This window comes from Garra rufa, chromosome 15, assembly GCF_049309525.1.
Source record: "Garra rufa chromosome 15, GarRuf1.0, whole genome shotgun sequence".
In the NCBI taxonomy this organism is placed as follows: Eukaryota; Metazoa; Chordata; class Actinopteri; order Cypriniformes; family Cyprinidae; genus Garra; species Garra rufa.
In genome coordinates, this window is record NC_133375.1 from 35,202,388 (window position 1) to 35,227,891 (window position 25,504).

Below are 25,504 nucleotides of genomic sequence, written 5' to 3' on the forward strand. Positions count from 1 at the left end.
CAAAAACCCAGGCGTGGACAAACAGACACTTTGCATGAAAGGAAATATAATTTTAAGTATTTAAGACAGGGGTATATTTCAAGTACGCTTGAGTAAAGGCATGCATTATCACATACAAGAAACAAAATATCATACTAAAGCCAAAGAAAACAATGAAATGAGAAAATAAGTCTTTATGACAGATCCCACAGCTATCACACTGACGTGCTACTCAAAACCTTGTTGGGGCCATTTGTCATGGACAATCAAGTTAAACATCCTGTCACACCTTTCAAAGGATTTGAAGCTTTAAAGTCAACATGAAATTAGAATTGACCATATGTACTTTCTTAATAGACAATCTTGATCTTATTGGAAGAGAATGTTTGTCTCTGTAATCGTTCAGTAAAATGTAATAAGTTTTTATTTCTAAATCCCTCCCTTTTAACCATCTGGCTTGATTCTGGTATGTAACTTTAACACCCACTTCACAAACCAATTAATTCCCACTTGGACAAAAGTCCAGAGCCAATGCCAGAAAAACATTTTTTCTAGTCGCACATCCTGTTTCACTCAGAAATACAGCAAAGTAAAACGGGTAGACATTGCCATTTTATGTTGACTTTAAAGGAGTAGTTCACTTTCAGAACAAAAATTTACAGATAATGTACTCACCCCCTTGTCATCCAAGATGTTCATGTTTTTCTTTCTTCAGTTGTAAAGAAACTGTTTTTTGAGGAAAACATTTCAGGATCTCTCTCCATATAATGGACTTCTATGGTGCCCCAGAGTTTGAACTTCCAAAATGCAGTTTAAATGCAGCTTTAAAGGGCTCTAAATGATCCCAGCCGAGGAAGAAGGGTCTTATCTAGCAAAACGATCAGTTATTTTCTAAAAACATTTACAATTTATATACTTTTTAATCTCTACACAGAGTACACACAGAGCTAGACAAGATGAGCATTTGAGGTTAAAAAGTATAGAAATTGTATTTTTTTTTAAAGAAAATAACCGATCGTTTTGCTAGATAAGACCCTTTTTTCCTCGTCTGTGATCATTTAGAGCCCTTTGAAGATCCATTTTGGAAGTTTAAACTCGGGGGCACCATAGAAGTCCATTATATGGAGAGAAATCCTGAAATGTTTTTCTCAAAAAACATATTTCCTAACAAACTAAAGCAAGAAAGACATGAACATCTTGGATGACAAGAGGGTGAGTACATTATCTGTACATTTTTGTTCTGAAAGTGAACTACTCCTTTAAGTAGGTAAACATGTCACAATACTAAGGCTTTCTTTAAGTGTTTAATTGAAGTCAGTAACAGCATCCATTATGCATTCCCAACAATTCATTATACTTTTTATGCTACTTTTATTAAAGATATACACTACCAGTCAAAAGTTTTTGAACAGTAAGATTTTTAATGTTTTTTTGAAGAAGCCCCTTCTGCTCACCATGCTTGTATTTATTTGATACCAAGTACAGCAAAAACTACAATTTTGAAATAGCTGTTTTCTATTTAAATATATTTTAAAATGCAATTTATTTCTATGATCAAAGCTAAATTATAGAAATTAACACTTTTATGTAGCAAGGATGCTTTAATCAAAAGTGAGGATCAATACATTTATAATGTTACAAAAGATTTCTATTTCAGATAAAAAAAGACACCTAAGAAATTCTACTAAGCTGTTTTTAGCACTTATAATAATAATAATAATAATGTTTTTTTTTTAGCAGTAAATCACAATACTACAATGATTTCTGAAGGATCATGTGACTGGAGTAATGACGCTAAAAAATCAGCTTTGAAATCACAGGAATAAATTACATTTAGAAATATATGCAAATAGAAAAGAGTTATTTTAAATAGTAAAAATATTTCAAAATTTTACTGTCTTTGCTGTACTTTGAATCAAATAAATGCAGGCTTGCTGAGCAGAAAAGACTTCTTTAAAAAAACAAAAATCTACTGACTGGTAGTGTATATGTGATCCTGGACCACAAAACCAGTCATAAGGTTAAATTTTACAAAACTGAGATGTATACATCATATGAAAGCTCAATAAATAAGCTTTGATTGATATATGATTTGTAAGGATAGGACAATATTTGGCCGAGATGCATCTATTTGAAAATCTGGAATCTGAGGGTGCAAAAAAATCAAAATACTGAGAAAATCACCTTTAAAGTTGTCCAAATTAAGTTCTTAATGCATATTACTAATCAAAAATTACATTTTGATATATTTATAGTAGGAATTTTACAAAAAATCTTCATGTAACATGATCTTTACTTAATTTCCTAATGATTTTTGGCATAAAATAAAAATCAATAAATTTTGACCCATACAATGTATTTTTGGCTATTGCTACAAATATACCCCAGCGACTTAAGACTGGTTTTGTGGTCCAGGGTCACATATATACATTTTGCAACATTTTTTTTTTTTTTTTTAGATATATGCATAGTCATTCGAAAGTTCGGGGTTAGTAAGTAATTCTTTTTTTTAGGATTCTTTGATGATGGAAAGTTCAAAAGAATTTATTTCAGCATTTATTCCAAATACAAATACTTTGCAACAATAAAATGTATTTACTGTATTTGGTCAATTTAATGCATCCTTGTTGAATAAATCTATTAATTTCTTTAAAAAAAAAACAAAAAACAAAAGCTTACCCCAAACTTTTTAATGGTAATGGTATACTTTAAGACCCATAACACTAAAATACATGAAACTGTATATGGCTGTCCTTTTATAGAGCATTTTAAATCTAATAGCACATAGGGGATAGTTTACAAAAAAATAAAAAAGTCTGTCATCATTTACTCACCCTCACATAATTTGAAAAAAGGAGAAAATGTAAGTTTTGGTTTGTTCCCCACAAAAATCTATCAGACAGCTTTAGATGGCTTTTAATATAGCCCACGAGTTGTTTAAAATGGCACAGGGATGTAATAAATTCTGAATAAATGGTGTGAGGTTGAGCAAATGATCCCGTTAAGGTGCTATGCACACTGCCGATAAATGTAGTACTGTACAGTTACCACTATATCAAAATAAAACGTTCATTCACCAGATGTCCAGATTTACCACATATTCCTTAAGAAGTCAGTTAGTATACAAAATACTGCTATTCATATACGTTTTAGGAGTAAATAAAAATTCCAAATTGTTCCAGGGCGGAAACTACATCGCATAATTGCAATACAGTACGCCAATAATGTCAGACACACTATCACTAGGTCATTGTGAGTGTGTTTCTTCTCTTTGAGTCTCTTCTTGGGAAAGGAACAAAGCTTCTCACTTCTTTAAATGATAAACCTGTGAAAAAAAGATTTACATAATATGTTTAAAAATAAGCACAGAATGTTCGGCATGTATAATGGTCTGTATAATATGTTGCTTACGTTTCCACTCTTCCAAGGGCAATGTGGCGTTGTCGTAGCTGTCATCGTACGGCGTAGGCACTGGGCAGTCTTCTGGGTCCCTCAAGCCATCAAAATAACTGTGTGCCAGCGCACCATCAGCAGTGAGACGAGCATCAGCATCTAACACCAGCATCTTCTCAAGCAGCTCTACCGCTGGGGTTAGTTGAGGGACGACACAGTGAGTCAGAAACAAACCAACATCATTAGAATAGCAAAAGCTGGTATGTGTGTTATTGTGTGAGCACTGTTGTTGAGCCCTGCGCGGGACTGTTTTCTTCATCCCGCTCCCGCCCGCCGAATTTCTGACCATTACCGCCCGCTCCCGCAATATGTGACCCTGGACCACAAAACCAGTCTTAAGTCGCTGGGGTATATTTGTAGCAATAGCCAAAAATACATTGCATGGGTCAAAATGATTGATTTTTCTTTTATGCCAAAAATCATTAGGAAATTAAATAAAAATCATGTTCCATCAAGATTTTTTGTAAAATTCCTAATGTAAATATATCAAAATGTAATTGTTGATTTGTAAAATGCATTGTTAAGAACTTAATTTGGACAACTTTAAAGGTGATTTTCTCAGTATTTTGATTTTTTTGGATTCCTGATTTTCAAATAGATGTATCTCGGTCAAATATTGTCCTATCCTAACAATACATCAATAGAAAGCTTATTTATTGAGCTTTCATATGATGTATAAATCTCAGTTTTGTAAAATTTAACCTTATGACTGGTTTTGTGGTCCAGGGTCACATATGTATGTCCACTCCCGCCCGCACCCGCAAAACTCTGAGAATTTATTCCTGCACGATGATAGAGATGCATTGATTTTGTGTCTTCTCCCGTCCCGCAGGAAAAAACAAAAAACGTAGGCTATTGGTATTGCTATTATTAAAGAGATTCATGTTTGTTTCTTTCCCTGGCCTGCATGTATTCTGACGCACTGGTAGGGAAGATGAATAGGGGACATCTAAAACGCTTAGGCTACCACTTCTTTAGACTTCATGTACTTTGATTTTGGCTATTGAAGTATTCCGTAGGCTTGATTGGTCCTGGTGTATATGTGCAGAAAGCATGTCTGAAAGCAGTTAGCCTATGAGAACACAGAAAGACAAAACACACAATACATTCGAATTAGGGCTGTCAAATGATTAATCATGATTAATCACATCCAAAATAAAAGTTCATGTTTACATACTAAATGTGTGTTTACATTTATTATGTATATATAAATACACAAACATACATGTATATTCAAGAAATATGTTTAGATTTATATAGAAAATATTTATAATTCTATATATAGTCTAAGTTAAATAGAAGTATAACTATTCATACATATTCATATTTTTTGAAATCTATACATGTATGTGTGTGCATTTATATATACATAATAAATATACACAGTAAACACACATTTAGTGTGTAAACATAAACTTTTATTTCGGATGTGATTAATCGTGATTAATCAGTTGACAGCCCTAATTCGAATATAATTTCAGTTTTATCAAAAACGTTGCACCATCACACGGCACATAAAAATAGACTGCTTTGCCAAAAAACCCAATGATAAACTACATGAAAACAGCAGTTTTGCAATTATTAACCAAAGCCAGATGTCACAGCTATTCTGTATTCATGTCGCTAGGCTACCTCCCGATCCCGCAGTGTTTTTTTTTAGCCGTCCATTCCCGCCCGCAGCAAAGTTCAAACCGCCCGCTCCCGCGAGATTTGCGTTGGGTCCCAATCCCAATGCAGCCCTCTACACTGTTATATTAGTAAGGGGCAAGCTGAGCTATGGTTTGACAATATTGTAAAGTTACGTGATCATTTATTAGGATGAGTTGGATCTGAATTAGGTTGGTTAAGATAGCAGAATATGCCAATATAAAAGTAGAGTCGAGTTTTAAAACGTGTGAGTGGACAAACAGACACTGTAATTTGAAAAATATAAATAATACATTTATTTGAAGTGTTTTCTTCAGTTGCAGGTATTACATTTTTATATTTAAAAAATGCAGTTTTAGAAATTGTAGGGCAGGGTTGTTACAGTTAACTACAACTAAAACCATAAAACTTTTTTTTGTTACTTCAAATAAAATAAATTTTAACTTAAATAAATTATAATAAAAAAAATTATTAATTTATTTTATTTCAGCCAGTTGCCAAAACAACATTTCTCATTTAGTTTAATTTATATTGAAATAGTTAAAACTGAAAAAATGTAAAATTACATACAAATTTATTTAAAAAAATAATTATACACACACACACACACACACACACACACACACCATATAACACACACACACACACACACACACACACACACACACACACACACACACACACACACACACACACACACATATATATATAAATTAAAATGTCAAATATACAGAGTTTTAATGTTTTTTTTAATGAATTCTCTTCTGCTTACCAAGCCTTCATTTGATTAAAAATACAAAAAATGCTTTCTATTTGAATATATTTTAAAATGTAATTTTTTCCTGTGATCTAGCTAAATTTTTTAGATTTTTAGATTTTAGATTAAAAAATTTTTTCCAGCATCATTACTCCAGTTTTCAGCCTTTAGAAATCATTCTAATATGCTGATTTGCTGTTCAAGGAACATTTTTTATTATTATTTTTATCATTAATATTTAAAACATTTTTTTAGGATTCTTTGATGAATAGAAATATGCATTTATCTGAAATAAAAACATAAAATTATGGAAATTAATACTTTTATTTAGCAGGGATGCTTTAAATTGATCAAAAGTGATGATAAAGCATTTATAATGTTACAAAAGATTTCTATTTCAGATAAATGCTGTTCTTACGAACTTTCTATTCATCAAAGAAACCTGAAAAAAATTCTATTCAGCTGTTTTTAACATAATAATAAATGTTTTTTGAGCAGCAAATCAGAATATTAGAATGTTTTCTGAAGGATCTTGTGACTAGAGTAATGATGCAAAAAAAATCAGCTTTGAAATCACAGGAATAAATTACATTTAAAAAATATTTTCAAATAGAGAACAGTTATTTTATATAGTAAAAATATTTCTGAATGTTACTATTTTTTGCTGTACTTTGAATCAAATAAATGCAGGTTTGGTAAGCAAAAGAGACTTCTTTAAAAAACATGAAAAATCTTTTGACTGGTAGTGTATATAGAAATGAAATGCAGAATTATGCAGAATGCAGTTAATTCTAGAATTAACTGCAGAGCTAACAAAGCTTATTACAGAGAACTAATCCTAAATAATAATGTCATTAAAATATTTGGCTGACATTTCATATTTTTTGGGATCCCAATTCAATTCCAAGTTGCAAGAAGTTTCCTCTCCTGTGCAATAGTACAGAATATGTGAGGCAATACTTTCTGGTGACATTCTACCTGACGTTTTGTGAAAAATCTAAAATCCTACTTAAATTGTTCTGTTGCATTTGCTCAGCATCTTGTCATTTTTGTCAGAAATAATAGCACGTCACACTGACAGGCAGCAACTATGCAGTCAAACTAAATCACAAGTTTTACAATGAAAAAAGTCTCTTGCTAAGCAAGAAATGTGACAACATGACAAAGGAGTAATTTTTCATTGGGGTATTACTTACCTTTTTTACTGGCTCTGGGAAACAATGTCGAGAAGTCTCTGCGTGGGTAGAGGGGCAGGGATTTGACATAGCTCTTTGCCTATTTAACAGCAATGAAGACATATTGACATTGATCGAGATCAGGAATGACAGCTGAGCTCAGTAGCTACCGCAACCGTCACGCAAAACGTTAATAATTCAAGTTACATTTTTTCTTATTTCACATTGCATTAGCAATTCATTCAGTTGCATCAGTGCGATCAGTCTCAGGTTTAATCAAGGTCTAGACATACCATGTATTAAAGATGCCATTTTGAAAAAGTCTTACCTCTGGGCTTTCTAGTTTCTCAATAAATTCTGGACCTGGTGTCCCTGTGACTTTCATTATCTGAATCAACTGGTCCATGTCTGATTATCAGAAGTTAAAGACAATGCACAGCATGCCATTTCCAAGTTATTTCTGTTCTTGACAAGCAAGACAAAAAGAAATAAGTAGGCACATGATTTCTAAATGCAACTGCAATTAACTAAATGACAGTGTATCTACTGTACGTCAGTCATTTGAAGGATAGCACATCCAAAAATTAAAATGATTTCCCAACCTTCATGTCTTTTCAAACCTGTATGCTTTTACGTTGTCAGCGGAACGCAAAAGGATCCTGGATTTCTGAATAGCTATATTTATATTTTATATATGTGACCCTGGACCACAAAACCAGTCATAAGGTTAAATTTGACAAAACTGAGATTTATACATCATATGAAAGCTCAATAAATAAGCTTTCCATTGATGTATGGTTTGTTGGGATAGGACAATATTTGGCCGAGATACAGCTATTTGAAATCAGAAATCTGAGGATGCAAAAAAATCTAAAAGACTGAGAAAATCACCTTTAAAGTTGTCCAAATTAGGTTCTTAACAATGCATATTACAAATCAAAAATTACATTTTGATATGTTTACAGTAGGAATTTTACAAAAAATCTTCATGGAACATGAACTTTACTTAATTTCTTAATGATTTTTGGCATAAAAGAAAAATAAAAAATTTTGACCCATGCAATGTATTTTTGGCTATTGCTACAAATATACCCCAGCGACTTAAGACTGGTTTTGTGGTCCAGGGTCACATATATATAAAAAAAAAAAAACATAATACATGGATTTAGAAGGACATGAAAGTGAATAAGTAACTTAATTTTCTCTTTAATGAAGTCTTCAAATGCAGTCCTAGGAATATGTTCATTCAGTAAAAACTTTAAATAAATTAGACAAAGTGAATGTTGAAGGATACAGTCTTTTCCTTTAAAGAGTGTTTTTCCATTGAACATTTCACCCATGATGCACCCAACGGACCATATATCCACTAGAAAGAAGAAAAAGGCAAAAATCACAAATATTGAACTATAATAATCGTTACAACCACCAGTCATTAAAACAGCAAAAACCATTTGACAAGATAGCTCTTAGTAATATAACAATCTAAGCACATTTGGTCTAACTGGCAATTAATGATTGATATCTACATGAAGGAAGGGTATCTGAGCATTTGTCAAGACTTTCAACATATAAAAATGTAAAATTTTGATCCATGTAGGCAGTTGGGAACTGTTTGCTTAAATTAGTCTGATCTTTATTTAGCACATACAACTACATAATTTAGTACACAAAATATTAATGTTAATGAGATATTAAGGTCATACACAAAGTTCTGTTGAACGGTTGGGAGGAGCTTGTTTATCTAATACTGTCAATTACACACATATAAGTGATTTACACACCTACAATTACATATAACTACAGTACCATCACCTCAAGAAAATGTGTAAAGATTTACATATATAAACTTGTATACAAATAAGTAAGATTTTTGATGTTTTTAAAGTACTACTCTCTGCTCACTAAGCCTGCATTTATTTTATCCAAACCATAGCAAAAACAGTACATTTTTTTATTTTTTTCCCCCTATTTGAATATATTTAAAAATGTATTTTATTCCTGTGATTTCAAAGCTGAAAATTTAGCATCATTACTCCAGTCACATGATCCTTCAGAAATTATGTTAATATTCTGATTTACAAAAAAAAAAAAAAAAAAAAAAAAAAAAATTATATACATGTACAGTCGTGGCCAAAAGTTTTGAGAATTACATAAATATTGGAAATGGGAAAAGTTGCTGCTTAAGTTTTTTATAATAGCAATTTGCATATACTCCAGAATGTTATGAAGAGTGATCAGATGAATTGCATAGTCCTTCTTTGCCATGAAAATTAACTTAATCCCGAAATAAACTTTCCACTGCATTGTTAAGAAGGCTTCAGGGCGTCCAAGAAAGTCCAGCAAGCGCCAGGATCGTCTCCTAAAGAGGATTCAGCTGCGGGATCGGAGTGCCACCAGTGCAGAGCTTGCTCAGGAATGGCAGCAGGCAGGTGTGAGCGCATCTGCACGCACAGTGAGGCCAAGACTTTTGGAAGATGGCCTGGTGTCAAGAAGGGCAGCAAAGAAGCCACTTCTCTCCAAAAAAAAAACATCAGGGACAGATTGATCTTCTGCAAAAAGTATGGCGAATGGACTGCTGAGGACTGGGGCAAAGTCATATTCTCCCATGAAGCCTCTTTCCGATTGTTTGGGGCATCTGGAAAAAGGCTTGTCCGGAGAAGAAAAGGTGAGCGCTACCATCAGTCCTGTGTCATGCCAACAGTAAAGCATCCTGAGACCATTCATGTGTGGGGTTGCTTCTCATCCAAGGGAGTGGGCTCACTCACAATTTTGCCCAAAAACACAGCCATGAATAAAGAATGGTACCAAAACACCCTCCAACAGCAACTTCTTCCAACAATCCAACAACAGTTTGGTGAAGAACAATGCATTTTCCAGCACAATGGAGCACCGTGCCATAAGGCAAAAGTGATAACTAAGTGGCTCGGGGACCAAAACGTTGAAATTTTGGGTCCATGGCCTGGAAACTCCCCAGATCTTAATCCCATTGAGAACTTGTGGTCAATCCTCAAGAGGCGGGTGGACAAACAAAAACCCACTAATTCTGACAAACTCCAAGAAGTGATTATGAAAGAATGGGTTGCTATCAGTCAGGATTTGGCCCAGAAGTTGATTGAGAGCATGCCCAGTCCAATTGCAGAGGTCCTGAAAAAGAAGGGCCAACACTGCAAATACTGACTCTTTGCATAAATGTCATGTAATTGTCGATAAAAGCCTTTGAAACGTATGAAGTGCTTGTAATTATATTTCAGTACATCAAAGAAACAACTGAAACAAGGATCTAAAAGCAGTTTAGCAGCAAACTTTGTGAAAACTAATATTTGTGTCATTCTCAAAACTTTTGGCCACGGCTGTACACACACATTATGTTTGTTATGTTGAAAACAGCTGAATAGGATTTTTTTTCAGGTTCCTTTGATAAATATATAAAGTTCAGAAGTGCTGCATTTATCAGAAATAGAATCTTTTATAACATACATGTACTTATCACTTTTGATTAATTAAGGCATCCTTGCTAAATAAAAGTATTAATTTCTATAATAAAACTTTGGGATCATTAAGATTTTTAATGCTTTTTAAAGGAGACTTTTCTGCTCATCAAGGCTGCATTTATTTGATTAAAAATACAGAAAAAAAATGTAATATTGGGAAATGTTAATGCAATTTGAAATTGCATTAAAAGTGGTTTTCTATTTTAATATACTTTAAAATATAATGTATTCCTGTGAAGCTGAATTTTTAGCATTATTACTCCAGCCTTTCAGTGTCACATGATCCTTCAGAAATCATTCTAATATGCTGATTTAATATCAGTGCTGAAAACAGTTGTGCTGCTTAATTTTTTTTGGAACGTGTGATACTTTTTAACGTTAAAAAGAACAGCATTTATGTATAATAGAAAACTTTTCTAACAATAAACACCATGTTCAACATTTAGGGTCAGTAATTTTTTTTCTTTCTCTCTTTGAATGAAATTAATGCTTTTATTCAGCAAGGATGTGTTAAATTGATAAGTAATAGTAAAGACTTACATTTTCAGAAAAGATTTCTATTTTGAATAAATGCTGTTATTTTGAACTTTTTATCAAAGAATCCTGAAAAAAAGTATCACAGGTCCCCAAAAAAAAGCAGCAAAACTGTTTCCAACATTGACAATAAAAGTAATAAATCAGCATATTAGAATGATTTCTGAAGGATCATGTGACACTAAAGACTGAAGTAACAGCTGATGAAAATTCAGCTTTGCATCACATAAATAAATTATATTTTAAAGTATATTAAAATTAAAAAATGTTATTTTGAATTTCAATATTTCATAATAAGTATTTTTGTATCCCCCACATAATATTTCATATCTGTATTTTTATATCAAATAAATGGAACTTAGATGAGCACAAGAGACTTAAAAAAAAAAAAAAAAAAAACATTAAATTCTTACTGATCCCAAACTTTTGAGCGGCAATGTATATACTAACTCCAAGCTTTTGAATGATATAGTGTAATGTTACAAAAGCTTTTTATTTCAGATAAATGCGGATCTTTGGATCTTTCTATTCATCAAAGAATCCTGAAAAACATTTCTCAACTGATAATAATAATAAAAAAAAAAGTTTCTTGAACAGCAAATCAGCATATTAGAATGATTTCTGAAGACTGGAGTAATGATGCTGAACATCTAGCTTTGATCACAGGAATAAATTACATTTAGAAATATATTCAAAGAGAAAACAGTTATGTTAAATAGTAAAAATATTTCAGAATGTTACTGTTTTTGCTGTACTTTGTAACAAATAAATGCAGCCTTGGTGAGCAAAGTTCTTTAAAAAAAGTAGTGTAGGTATTAATTTTCTACTCAGTTCTACTCAAACAAATAAATATATGCATGTTAGAACAATAACTATGAATACCAATGAGAGCATGTTAGAACTGTTCACACAGACCAATGGAGGTGCTATTGGACAGATTTCAATAAGCCACCTGGAGCATAACAGATGACTAAATCAATAAATACTTAACCTCACATTTTAGATAGCACTTTAGATTAGAGAACACATATTCACTAATAACTAAAAGTCGTCCCTCAATGAACTCCTACTTTGGCATTTATTGATAGGTTGTAAGGCAATTGTTGTAGTAGTTATCTTTAGGTATGGGTTAAGGTTAATACATCTAGAATATGGTCCTGCAGAATAAGACATTTTATGTGCTTTATAAGTATTAATAAACAGCCAATATGCTAGTAATATGCATGTCTTAAAGCAACTAATTAATAGTAAAAAGTGTTTGCATAATCAGAGTAAACTTAGCTCTCGGTACTAATTTTAAGAGGCGTGTACGTCTTAATGAATGACAAACATCTTGCCTGTCTGCGTGTAGTGCATCCAGTTTAGAATGACCTCAGGGGCCCGGTACCACCGCGTCACCACATAACCCGTCATCTCCGCTTCTGCATGACGTGCCAGGCCGAAATCCAGGATCTGTAGGCGGACCAAACGCAGAGTGTTACTGTTAACTGCCAGAGGTTTACGTTTCTCTCTTTTATGGTGAAAGAATGATGGCACAAACCTTCAGCTCACAATCTTGGTTCACAGCCAGGTTTCCTGGTTTGAGGTCCTGCAATGCATATACGTGTTAATTGCCCGTACAAAGACAGTATTCTTCAACAATTACACAACATCTTAGTGGATTTCTTAGAAAATCTTTCATCTAAATGCTGCAAGCTGTGTTTTACATCGAACAGATCTGAGCATGTATGGGCACTGCCTTACCAAACAGGAAATTCCTGGTGTTACCTCATAGGACAATGTGTGATAGGAAAGCTCAGACAAAGCAAAAGCCTTGAACTCACTGATATTAATAGAATTAGAGACACAATATGGCACATTTCAGAACCGTTTGGATAAATCACTACTGTAGCTTGGCGTACATTCATTTTTTGGACATTTCAATCTGTGCATCTACCATGCAAAATATACTGCCGAAGAGCATTTTAATATTGTATTATAGATGCACACTATCGTTCAAAATTCTGGGATCAGTAGAGATTTTTTTTTAATTGCTTGCAAAAAAAGTGATAGTAAATACATTCACATTGTTATAAAAATATATATATGTGACCCTGGACCACAAAACCAGTCATAAGGTTAAATTTGACAAAACTGAGATTTATACATCATATGAAAGCTCAACAAATAAGCTTTCTATTGATGTATGGTCTGTTAGGATAGGACAATATTTGGCTGAGATACATCTGTTTGAAATCAGAAATCTGAGGATGCAAAAAAATCAAAAAGACTGAGAAAATCACCTTTAAAGTTGTCCAAATTAGGTTCATAACAATGCATATTACAAACCAAAAATTACATTTTGATATGTTTACAGTAGGAATTTTACAAAAAATCTTCATGGAACATGAACTTTACTTAATTTCTTAATGATTTTTGGCATAAAAGAAAAATCAAAAATTTTGACCCATGCAATGTATTTTTGGCTATTGCTACAAATATACCCCAGCGACTTAAGACTGGTTTTGTGGTCCAGGGTCACATATTTAAACTATCTATGATACGGTTTTTACAAAAAGTATTAAGCGGCACAACTGTCTTCAACATTGATAATAACAAGAAATGTTTCTGAGCAGCAAATCAGCATATTAGAATGATTTCTGAAAGATCAGGAGACACTGAAGACTGGAGTAATATTGCAGAAAACTCAGCTTTGGATCACAGAAATAAATTATATTTTAAAATATAATAAAATGAAAAGCAATTAATTGAAATTGCACTATTATTTCATAATATTACAGTTTTTACTGTATTTTCGATGGGATACACTGGGGTTCAAACGTTTGGAATCAGTAAGCTCTTTAATGTTTTTTTTTTATATTTCGTATGCTCATCAAGGCTGCATTTATTTGATCAAAATACAGAAAAAAATAGTAATGTTAGGAAATATTATTTCAATGTAAAATAACTCTTTTCCTGCGATACCTTTTGTGATTCTTTAATAAAAAAAAAAAAAAAAAAGAACAGCATTTTTTTAAAGGAATGAATACTAAATTAACCAAGGATGTGTTAAATTGATAAAAGGTGATAGCAAAGACTTATATTGTTTGAAATGATTTTGAATAAATGCTTCTTTTTCATTTTTTATTCATCAAAAAATTCTGAAAAAAGAATCACAGGTTCCACAAAAACATTAAACAGCACAACTCGTTTCCAACATTAATAAAAGTAATAAATCATCATTTTAGAATGATTTCTGAAGGATCATGCGACACTGAAGACTAGAGTAATGACTGATGAAAATTCAGCTTTGCATCACAGGAATAAATTACATTTTGAAATATACGAATATAGAAAAAAATTGACATTGTAATATTATTTCACAATATTACAGCATTTACTGTATTTTTAATGAAATATATACAGCCTTAAACAGTACTGTATATGACTATTTTAATAATCCAGTAATAATAAAGCTTTTATTAATTGGAATCTGGATATAAACTGCTGCTGAAAATGTTAGGATCTTGTAATGTTTTTAAAGAAGTCTCTTATGCTAATCAAGGCTGCATTTATTTGATCAAAAATACAGAAAAAAAAATTAATATTCCAAAATGTTATAACAATGTAAAATTATGTTTTTTTTTTATTTTAATATGCTGTAAAATATAATTTATTCCTGTTATGCAAAGCTGAATTTTCATCAGCTGTTACTCCAGTCTTAAGTGTCACATGATCCTTCAGAAATCATTCTAATATGCAGATTTATTATTACAATTATAAATGTTGGAAACAGTTGTGCTGCCAAATATTTTTTTGGACCATTGATTCCTTTTTGTTTAAAGAAGTAAAGAAAACAGCATTTATTCCAAATATTAATCTTTTCTAATAATGTAAATATGCTTTTACTTTTTATTGATTTAACACACTACTGTTTTCAACATTGATAATGAATCAGCATATTAGAATGATTTCTGAAGGATCATGTGACACTGAAGACTGGAGTAATGATGCTTTGTATCACAGGAATAAATTACATTTTAAAATATATTCACATAGTAAACAGTTATTTTAAATTGAAATGTTTCACTTTTTTTTCTGTAATTTTGATCAAATAAATGCAGCCCTGATGAGCATAAGAAACATCATTAAAAAGCATATCCCAAGCATAGATCCCAAACTTTTGAGTGACAGTGTATATATTCATTAATACGGAATTAAAACAGCTCATAGCAGGAAGACTTATAGCAGCAATCCATTATATTACATTTAATTGGATGAGCCACATCATAAGCTGTTGTAAATAGTTAATATATGAATAAATATTCATTCTAAATATATTTACTCCTCTTAAGCTGAGAAGGATGACTGCTCTCTCATCTTCTCAGTGTGGTTAATCATTGTTGATAGTCCACTGATCAATACATATTAGCGAATTAGCAGTAAGTAAATGTAATTCACAGAGATGAAAACTCCCCCATGGAGCACATTTGCATCTCCCGGGGAAGAGCTACAGCGATCCCAAGAGAGGCCATGTGTCTTTAATTCAGATCTGTGTGGAAATGATAATTATGAGCAGATGCTGTTTATTCATTGCCAGTCTCACTTACTCTGTGAATGATGCCAGCACCATGAATGTACTGTGGAGTGGAGAGAAGCAGAGGGACAGAGAGGAAGAAAGAAATACCACAAGTCAGAATTATGACATTCTTCACAGTGTTATGTTTTAGTATTTGATTACACTAATAGGAGTGATCTGAAAGACTGTATTACCATTCCTACTGGAAAATCATCTTAAACCCAAAGTATACTTCTGATTTTACACATACATATTTGCTTTCTCTGAGCTATTTAGTTGCTTTTGATGTGTTAGATGTTTACCAACTGAAAAGTCAACAGGAAACCACATTCACAACCCAATTTACTTTGGTAATGTTTATAGAAAAAAGGAGAAAAAAAACTTTATTTATTAGGAATTAAATGGATCATGGATATTTTAGAGGTGTAGCATTTTTCTTGTAATAAAGTGCACTAATGAATCATGTACAGTCCACAAACATACACTACCGTTCAAAAGTTGGAATCGCTAAGATTTTTTGTAAACATTATTGAGTCTCGTGCCCACCAAGGCTGCATTTATTTGATCAAAAATACAGAAATATCAGTTTCTATTAATATATTTTTATGTGTATTTAATATACAGTTGAGGTCAGAAGTTTACAAAATCTGCAAAATGTTAATTATTTTAGCAAAATAAGAGGGATCATACAAAATGCATGTTATTTTTGTTTTATTTAGTGCTGACCTGAATAAGATATTTCACATAAAAGATGTTTACATATGTGACCCTGGACCACAAAACCAGTCTTAAGTCGCTGGGGTATATTTGTAGCAATAGCCAAAAATACATTGTATGGGTCAAAATTATTGATTTTTTTTATGCCAAAAATCATTAGGAAATTAAGTAAAGATCATGTTCCATGAAGATTTTTAGTAAAATTCTTACTATAAATATATCAAAATGTAATTTTTGATTAGTAATATGCATTGTTAAGAACTTAATTTGGACAACTTTAAAGGTGATTTTCTCAATATTTAGATTTTTTTGCACCCTCAGATTCCAGATTTCAAATAGTTGTATCTCAGCCAAATATTGTCCTATCCTAACAAACCATACATCAATAGAAAGCTTATTTATTGACCTTTCATATGATGTATACATCTCAGTTTTGTAAAATTTAACCTTATGACTGGTTTTGTGGTCCAGGGTCACATATAGTATATAGTAATTTATAAAAATTAGCCCATTCAAAAGTTTACATACACTTGATACCGTGTTGTTACCTGAATGATCCGCAGCTGTTTTTTTTGTTTATTGATAGTTGTTCATGAGTTCCTTGTTTGTCCTAAACAGTTAAACTGCCCACTGTTTTTCAGAAAAATCTTTAATGGTCCCAGAAATTCTTTGGTTTTTCAGCATTTTTAGGTGTTTGAACCCTTTCCAACAAAGACTGTATGATTTTGAGATCCATCTTTCCACACAGAGGACAACTGAGGGACTCATATGCAACTATTACAAAAAGATCAAATGCTCACTGATGCTCCAGAAGGAAAAAAAAAGATGCATTAAGATCCAGGGGTGTAAACTTTTGAACACAGTGAAGATGTGTACATTTTTCTTATTTTGCCTAAATATCTTTTTTTTATTTAGTACTGCCCATCAGAAGCTACGTAAGATACTTACATGTTTCCTAGAACACAAAATAAGTTAAAATTGACACTGATCTTTAAATTCAAAAGGTTTTTACCCCTGGCTCTTAATGCATTGTGTTTCCTTCTGAAGCATCAGTGAGTGTCTGAACCTTCTGTAATAGTTGCATTTGAGTCCCTCAGTTATCCTCAGTGTGAAAAGATGGATCTCAAAAATCATGCAATCATTGTTGGAAAGGATTCAAATACACAAAAATGCTGAAAGACCAAAGCATTTGTGGGACCTGAAAGATTTTTCTGAAGAACAGCAGGCAGTTAAAAAAACTGCTGTGTGGATTGTTTCGGTAATAGCACAGTATTAAGAAAAAAAGTGTATGTAAACTTTTGAACAGGGTCATTTTTATAAATTCAACTATTATTTTCTCTTGTGGACTATATGTAAACATCTTTTAAGTAAAATATCTTATTTAGGTCAGTACTAAATAAAAAATAACATGCATTTTGTATGATCCCTGTTATATTGGTAAAATAACTAACATTTTGCAGATTCTGCAAGGTGCATGTAAACTTTTTAACACAATTGTATTGGTAATGTAATTTATTCCTGTTATGGCAAAGATGAATTTTCAAAAAAATCATTGCTTATTAATATCAATTCGCTTACTGTCACTTTTGATCAATCGAATGCATCCTTACTTAAAAAAAAATCTCTCAAAAAATGTTTCTCACTGAGCTTGGACTTTTGAACGGAAGTGTATTAACAGTCAATTTTGATGCCGTGTTCTGTTCTGACTGGCTGTGTTGCATCACACAGCATTTAAATTTTCAGTGTGGACAGAAAAACTGCTGGAAACCTGTTACATCATGCCTGGTTGGAAAAATTTAGCCTCTTTTTGTGAGTTGTTTTGGTCTGACCTTTAGTCCGCACAGCATCTGATAGACCAGGAACTGGATACGGTCTTCTGTAAGGATGCCCTTGATTTTAGAGAGGTCTGTGTACATATACGGCATCACCAGGTAGCTAAAACAGAAAGGAATTTACATCAAACATAATTTGTTAGTAAAACAATACTAATAATAAAGACAGAATTCTCATTTGTACTTTCAGACATATGGCTACAGATCGATTTTTGCATACAAAACCTCATCAAAGACTTACAAGTCTTGGAAGTCATCCATTCTGGTGGCAGGAGTGAAAACATCTAGCAGGCCTATTACCTTGGGTTGGACAGCAAAATTGACAGAGCAAAAAAACAAGTGAGTCATTGCCTTTTCAAGATGTTATAACGGTTTTGGATGGACAGACTGACTGAATAAGGCTGCCTGGGTTTCGCTCTAATCTTTGAAATACTCATATAAGGCGCTTACAGTTTATGACACCGCAATCAATCATCAGCGTGTCCCCTGCCGCAACAAGTATCTTGTTCTGAGCTCACACACTGAGTCCGCTAAGCTAAACATTTGATACTCACACCATTCTCAATGAAAACAATGTGAGTATGGTGTCATACAAGTCTTTTTGTTCCTCACAAAAGTCATTCAAACCACTGAAACTGCTGGAAAACAGAACTAACAATGCAAGCAACAAGATCTGACCTCAAGGCACATCATGCATAATAGACACTTACATTTTCATGTTTCATATGCTTGAGCAGCCTCAGTTCACGATAGGCTCTCTTCGCGAAGATCTCCGACTGAAAGGGTCGGTGCAGCTTCTTAATGGCCACCTTCTCTTTAGATTTATTGTTGATGGACGAGCTAAGAAAAGGAGAACGATCACAATCAAAAACAGATATTTTGAACCGAGGTTGAAGGTTTGACTGTAACAGATACAGGAACTGATATAGAAACTGCAATATTCAAATAAGAAACTGCACAAGCATGTTAGTCAATGATACTTTGCTTTGCAGCAAAGCCTTGTTGTCAGAGCATGTGGGTTTCACAGTCCCCCACTTTCACCAGTGTTTGATCTTAGAGCTGTTGTGAAGGTTTTGTGGCATTAAACCCTGAACAGGAAATGTCAATGCTGCCGGGATATATCATATCGTGACTAAATTTAGCAATGATTTGACTACAACATATACAGTAGCACAAGCTACCAGAGCAAAGAGCCTGCAACATTAGAAATGCATGATATATTGGTGACATAAGTACCATTGTCAGTCTGATTTGGCCGTTACTGGGAGTTGAAAATAGAGTTAAGCTAAATTTTGTTTCAAAACTACAAAGCATCCATTGTTTTATTAATCATTTCTACTGCAAAGTACATTTGACACCTGGTTTCCACTGAGAGCATGTGATTTCACTTAGTGCGAAAAACAGGCCTAACAGTGTAGATATAGGGCTGGGCGATTAATCGAAGGCGACTGTCGTGCGCATTTTGTCAATAAAGCCGGTTCTTTAATTAGCCGTAAATCTCCAGCACCTGTTTGGAGATAGACAGCATGTAGTACACAGAGCCGTAGTTCACTTAGAAGCTACACCTAATCGTGTTCATAATCGAAATCGATTTAATCGAACGATTTTAAAATCGAAAAGAAATCGTTTGCGATAATGACAGCTGTTTGTAGCTTCTCAGTGAACTACGGTGCTGTGTAAAAAAATTGTGCTACATCTCAAAGCACATGAAAATACCACATTTAATAATATTTTTACTTCAAACTTACTTCATAACGTCAGCCAAGTGTTTAAAATGAATCTGTCTGTGAAATGATGCGGCTTCTTAGACATAATAACGCACATAACATAGTTCATAATATTCTAAGCAGTGATTAACGCATTGCATTATAAGTATACATTATTCTAATGAAAATTACAATAATATGAACTTCAGTAAACCATATATTGTAATAGTAGTGTGTTTATTAGTCACGTTGAATGAATGAAAGCAGTTAAGTCTTCCGTTTATTTAGCTGCTACTATAGACCTTTTTCTTGAGTAAACGATGAGCGCCGCCATTACGAATTCTAACGTCAGATTGAATGCTTTTCTGTTCCGGTCTCCATAGGAACCCATAGAAATAGCGTCCATCTGTTTTTAATGTGGCTAACGTCCGCTGATTCGTGTCATCTACACACTCATTAAAGTGAGGCACTGACAAATGACGGTCATTGCGACATTGCCAAGTGATGGCGCTATGGAGCCATGCGCTTTTTAAAAACATTTTAATAGGTTTAACATTAGTTTATTAGCTCGGAATATACCCTAATTTGACTAGAAACAATGCAGACCGGAAATGCAAAGCATTCTTTCAGTTAAGAGTCGGACTCACTTCCGTGTTCAGGAAAAACGTCTATAGGTATTCTCTAGGTTTCTCCTTCAGGTGTTTTTGGCGTTTCCGAGACACAGAGCGCCCTTTGGCCTTCGGATGAAGATTTACTGCTGGTCACAGATCACATAGAAATTAGAAATAGTGCTTCACTAAAAGATACGCATGACAATCGCAGCTTCCGATTAATCTCGATTCGATTTCGATTTCATTTCGATTTATTGAGCAGCCCTAGTAGATCATATCGGTTATCATTCATAAAATGATTATTGGTCATCACATCAGTCCTCAGTATCGTATTAGAGATAAGACTCCCAGTATATTATGTTATTATGTAACTCCAACCAAGTACAGTATCTCACAAAAGTGAGTACACCCCTCACATTTCAGCACCCATTTTAGTACTAAAGAAAATGAAACTTGGATATAGTTTAGAGTAGTCAATGTGCAGCTTGTCAAAATAGCTGGCAAAAAAGTGAGTACACCCTACGTGATAACAGCAGTATGTTGTTTAACCATGCAAAGCCACGTGTCCTATTCATCATGTTTATGTTTTTGCCTGCTTGACAGGACCATACAAACTGTGTATCTTGTATTGGAGAAGTTAAAATAAAGTGCTTTAAGTACAATTCTCTCATACTGACCACTGGATGTTCAACATGGCATCTCATGGCAAAGAACTCTCTGAAGATTTGAGAATTAGAATTGTTGCTTTCCACAAAGATGGCCAAGGCTATTAGAGGTTCAGGAACACCCTGAAACCAAGTTACACTTCAGTGGTCAGGGTCATACAGAGGTTTTTATAGAGGCCTTGCAAGGGTCGATCAACAAAGTTGAGCACTCGTTCTGTGCGTCAGGTGCAGAGCCTGGCTTCAAAAAACAGATGCATGAGTGCTGCTAGCATTGCTGTAAAGGTTGCAGAAGGAGAAGGTCAGATTGTCAGTGCTCAGACCATACGCCGCACACTGCAACAAGTCGGTTTGTACAGGCGTCCTCCCAGAAGGAAGCCTCTTCTGAAGCTGGCTCACAAGAAAGCCCACAAACAGTTTGCTGAAGACAACCTGTCCAAGAGCATGAATTACTGGAACCATGTCCTGTGGTCTGATGAGACTATAAGAAAAACTTGTTTGGTGGTGTCCAGCATGTGTGGTGACGCCTTGGTCAGGAGTACCAAGAAAACTGTGTCTTACCTGCAGTCAAGTATGGTGGTGGTAGCATGAGGGAAACATGGATTCCATAAAGTACTGTACATTCTGAAGCAGAACATGATGCCTTCAATCCAGAAACTAGGCAGAACGGCAGTTTTCCAACATGATAACGATCCCAGACAGACCACCAAGATGACGACTGCCTTGCTAAGGAAGCTAAAGGTGAAGGTGATGGGGTGGCCAAGTATGTCTCCAGACCTAACCATATTAAGCACCTGTGTGGCATCATCAAGCGTAAGGTGGAGTAGCACCATGTGTCTAACGTCCAGCAGCACTGTGAGGAGTGGAAGAGGATCCCAGCAACAACCTGTGCCGCTCTGGTCAATTCCATGTCCAGGATGATTAAGGCAGTGCCAGATAACAATGGTGCTAACACAAAATATCGACACTTTGGACAAGTTCACTTAGGGTGTACTCACTTTTGTTACCAGCTATTTTGACAATAATGGCTGTATGTTGAGTAATTTTTAGAGAACAATAAATCTATACTGCTATTCAAGATGCACACGGACTACTCTAAAATATATTATATAAATATTTTATTGAATATATATATTTTCCAAGTTTTATTTCTTACGTATTGTCTCTTGAGAAGATATACTAAAATGGTTGCTGTATTGTGAGGGTTCTACTTACCTTTGTGACATACTGTAGGTTTACCAAGTAAGATGATTTTATTTGATAGGTGTATTGAAACCTCTGGGCAATGTTTACAAAATTCAAATTAACAAGTTTTGATATATGAACATAACATTAACATTCAGAACATAACATGACATTCCATAAAACTAACTAGCATCTATTTGCATGTTACTACTACTTATTTTTTAATTACTTAGTTACAGTGCAGCAATGATTAGTTTGTAATGATTATTCACTGGATGCTAACAGTAATTCAGGTCATCACTAGTACTCATTACTTTACTATTAGTCACCATCCAAATAGTGACAAATAACTACGTCATTGTTTCCGGTAACACATTGTAAATTATACCCACTGAAGGTAACACCTGACTGATTTTTTTTCAGTTTCAATAAATTTGATAAATGTTAACTACTTTAGTTAACATAAAACATTTATTAATCTTAGGGGTTAATTTTAACATTGACTTGAAAAATGTAAAAATTTGTGTCTTAATAATATTTACTGGGTTGAGCTGAACAGTTGTTTAACTAACTAACTAACAAAGATTAACAATTACCACAACAAATAGAGTAACTGACCAAATCGTAAGTGCAAACCCCATTTTAGTTAATGCATTAACTAACGCTATCTAATGAGATCTTAAGTTCTTTTAAAATCTTATATTCTTTTTTTAGACTAATATATACTCCATTTTTGTTGGTAACTTCCAGTTTTACTAGAAAATATTCATTAGGTGGTAGTACTTCCCAGTTATTATTAAGTATTTAGTTATTAGAAAATGAATAAGTATGGAATACCTACCTGTCAGTGTTGAAATAGTGACTAGCTGCAAACCTAGGTACTACACTACTACACTATTCTTTTTAGAATAGGTACTCCATTTTGTTGGTAACTTCCAGTTTAACTCGTAAATATTCACTGGGTACTAGTACTTTCCAGTTATTACAAACTACTTAGTTATGAGCAAGTTAGCAACTAAAGAATAATGCTGATGATTCACGGGGCAACTTTTTTGAGCAATGTTGCTGGGGCACTTTCCCATTGAGAATGGGTAAAACATTTCTATCTGGATAATTTATATCAGTTGTGGGCCCTGTATCACACCTGGCTGCCCGTTGACGGCAACATTTGCCAAATGGTATGGAAAACCTATCTGTCAGTGTTGGAATAGCGACTAGCTGCAACCCTAAGTACTACACTGTTCTTTTTAGACTAACATGTACTTCATTTTTGTTGGTAACTTCCAGTTTTAGTAGTAAATATTAATTAGGTATTAGTACTTCCCAGTTATTTCTTAAAGGTTGTATCAGCGATTTCTAACCTGAAACATAAAGCGTCAAATTCAGCTGACCTTTCATCACGATCCGCTCACTGCCTGCCCTATAAATTGTCTGTGAAAAAACCACATCTCTCTGGTCAGCCTAGGGTCCGAGATATGCCAAAAAACAATCGGCACTACCAACTTTTCCACACATAAACAAACCGTGTTCCAACCAATCAGCGTCAGGGGTTTGGTGTTGTGGACTTTCCTACTGGTGCTGGGATGTGAGGGAGGCGGAGCGAAAGTCCACAACACCAAACCCCTGACGCTGATTGGTTGGAACACTGTTTGTTTATCTGTGGAAAGGTTGGTAGTGCCGATTGTTTTTTTTGGCATATCTCGGACCCTAGGCTGACCAGAGAGACGCGGTTTTTTCACAGACAATTTATGTGGCAGGCAGCGAGCGGATCGTGAAGAAAGGTCAGCTGAAATTGACACTTTATGTTTTAGGCTAGAAATCGCTGATACAACCTTTAAGCATTTAGTTATAAGCAGCTGAAGTGTTGAAATAGTGACTAGCTGCAAACCTAAGTACTACCATATTCATTTTAGACTAATATGTACTTTATTTGTGTTGGTAACTCTCCAGTTTCACTAGTAAATATTCATTAGGTTCTAGTACTTCCCAGTTATTAAGTATTTAGTTATGAGCAACTAAAGAATAAGTATGGAATACCCATCTGTCAGTGTTGAAATATTGACTAGCTGCAAACCCAAGTCTTTTTAGACTAATATGTACTTCCATTTTTGTAAGTAACTTTCAGTTTTACAAGTAAATATTCATCAGGTACTAGTAATAATGAGTAGCTGCAAACCTAAGTACTACACTATACTTTTTAGACTTATATGTACTCCATTTTGTTGGTAACTTCCAGTTTTACAAGTTAATATTCATCAGGTACTAGCAGTAATAGTGACTAGCTGCAAACCTAAGTGCTACTAAGAGAATTAGGGCTAGTCACTATTCCTACTAACTAGATTCTAGTTAGTTGGAAGCAATGAATGCTAAAGAGGCTTGCCACATAGTCCTGCTTCATGTGGCAACCTGTTGAGAAGCAGCTCACGAACGTCTACCTGTCTGTCAGGAACTCACCACACGCTGCCGTAAGCTCCCGTTCCGATCTGCTTCAAGCAAACGTACTTGTTCGGGACTTCCCATACCGTACTGTTGATCTCCTCTCGACTGAATTCCACCCGTGACTCCATTTAGCGATGAAGGAAAACAGACAGAGAGCAAACGTTCACCGTGCACACAGCGACTCCTACGCGATATTATGCATCCGAGCACCAAAAGGTCACTGCGTAGGAACGGTTCTTTTTCACGCCAAAATAAAACAGCCGTCTATAAGGGTCCATATAGCGCGGAGCGGCCGAGGAATCGACGCTTTAAATCACTAGCCATTGAAACTTTGAAACGCTCGCCGTGATCGAACGCGCTGAGAGCTCTCTGACGCTGACGTCATGATCCCCCGCACACGCCCACTTTCGAATTCAAACAACTGCTGCTTTGATTGACACACTGCTGCTCACCTTCATGTAAACACATGCGGCCGATTCTTTAGCTTAGGTAACGCTGAATGAGAAAAACTAAAAGAAATTATTTTAGCAAATTCTCAAATAAATAAATACATAAATAATCTTCAAACTGCCCCTCTGTTGCTGTATGATTGACTCTGATGATTGATTTCCTGTCAGTTGTTTTCCAAAGTGATTGTTAATGACAGCAGTTCATTATTATAAAAAATGATAACAAAACCAATTTAATTAAAAGTATTATTTTTAGGCTTTTATAGTAAGTGCAAAGTACATTTTCATTAAACAAATGTACACACTACC

At 34.0% G+C, this 25,504-nt stretch overlaps 1 protein-coding gene across 1 annotated transcript; it reads right to left on the reverse strand.

The window, feature by feature from the left end:
* Nucleotides 1–29: 29 nt before the first annotated feature.
* mapk13 (mitogen-activated protein kinase 13) lies at nucleotides 30–25,114 on the reverse strand. The gene is made up of 12 exons (XM_073818522.1): nucleotides 24,762–25,114; nucleotides 18,854–18,983; nucleotides 18,385–18,443; nucleotides 18,141–18,246; nucleotides 15,626–15,655; nucleotides 12,577–12,624; nucleotides 12,374–12,488; nucleotides 8,306–8,377; nucleotides 7,340–7,419; nucleotides 7,033–7,111; nucleotides 3,391–3,564; nucleotides 30–3,304 (listed from the first exon to the last, which is right to left on the reverse strand). Exons 1-12 carry the CDS (start codon nucleotides 24,872–24,874, stop codon nucleotides 3,222–3,224), a joined length of 1,089 nt encoding a protein of 362 aa, XP_073674623.1. The 5' UTR covers nucleotides 24,875–25,114; the 3' UTR covers nucleotides 30–3,221.
* Nucleotides 25,115–25,504: the final 390 nt, after the last annotated feature.

Coding starts and splice junctions, on each gene's coding strand:
- mapk13 (XM_073818522.1), bottom strand. CDS start 24,874: ATGGAGTCACGGGTGGAATTCAGTCGAGAGGAGATCAACAGTACGGTA. Junction 18,247..18,384: donor ATGGATGACTTCCAAGACTT/GTAAGTCTTTGA, acceptor TTTCTGTTTTAG/CTACCTGGTGATGCCGTATA. Junction 12,489..12,576: donor ACCAAGATTGTGAGCTGAAG/GTTTGTGCCATC, acceptor GTCCGCCTACAG/ATCCTGGATTTCGGCCTGGC.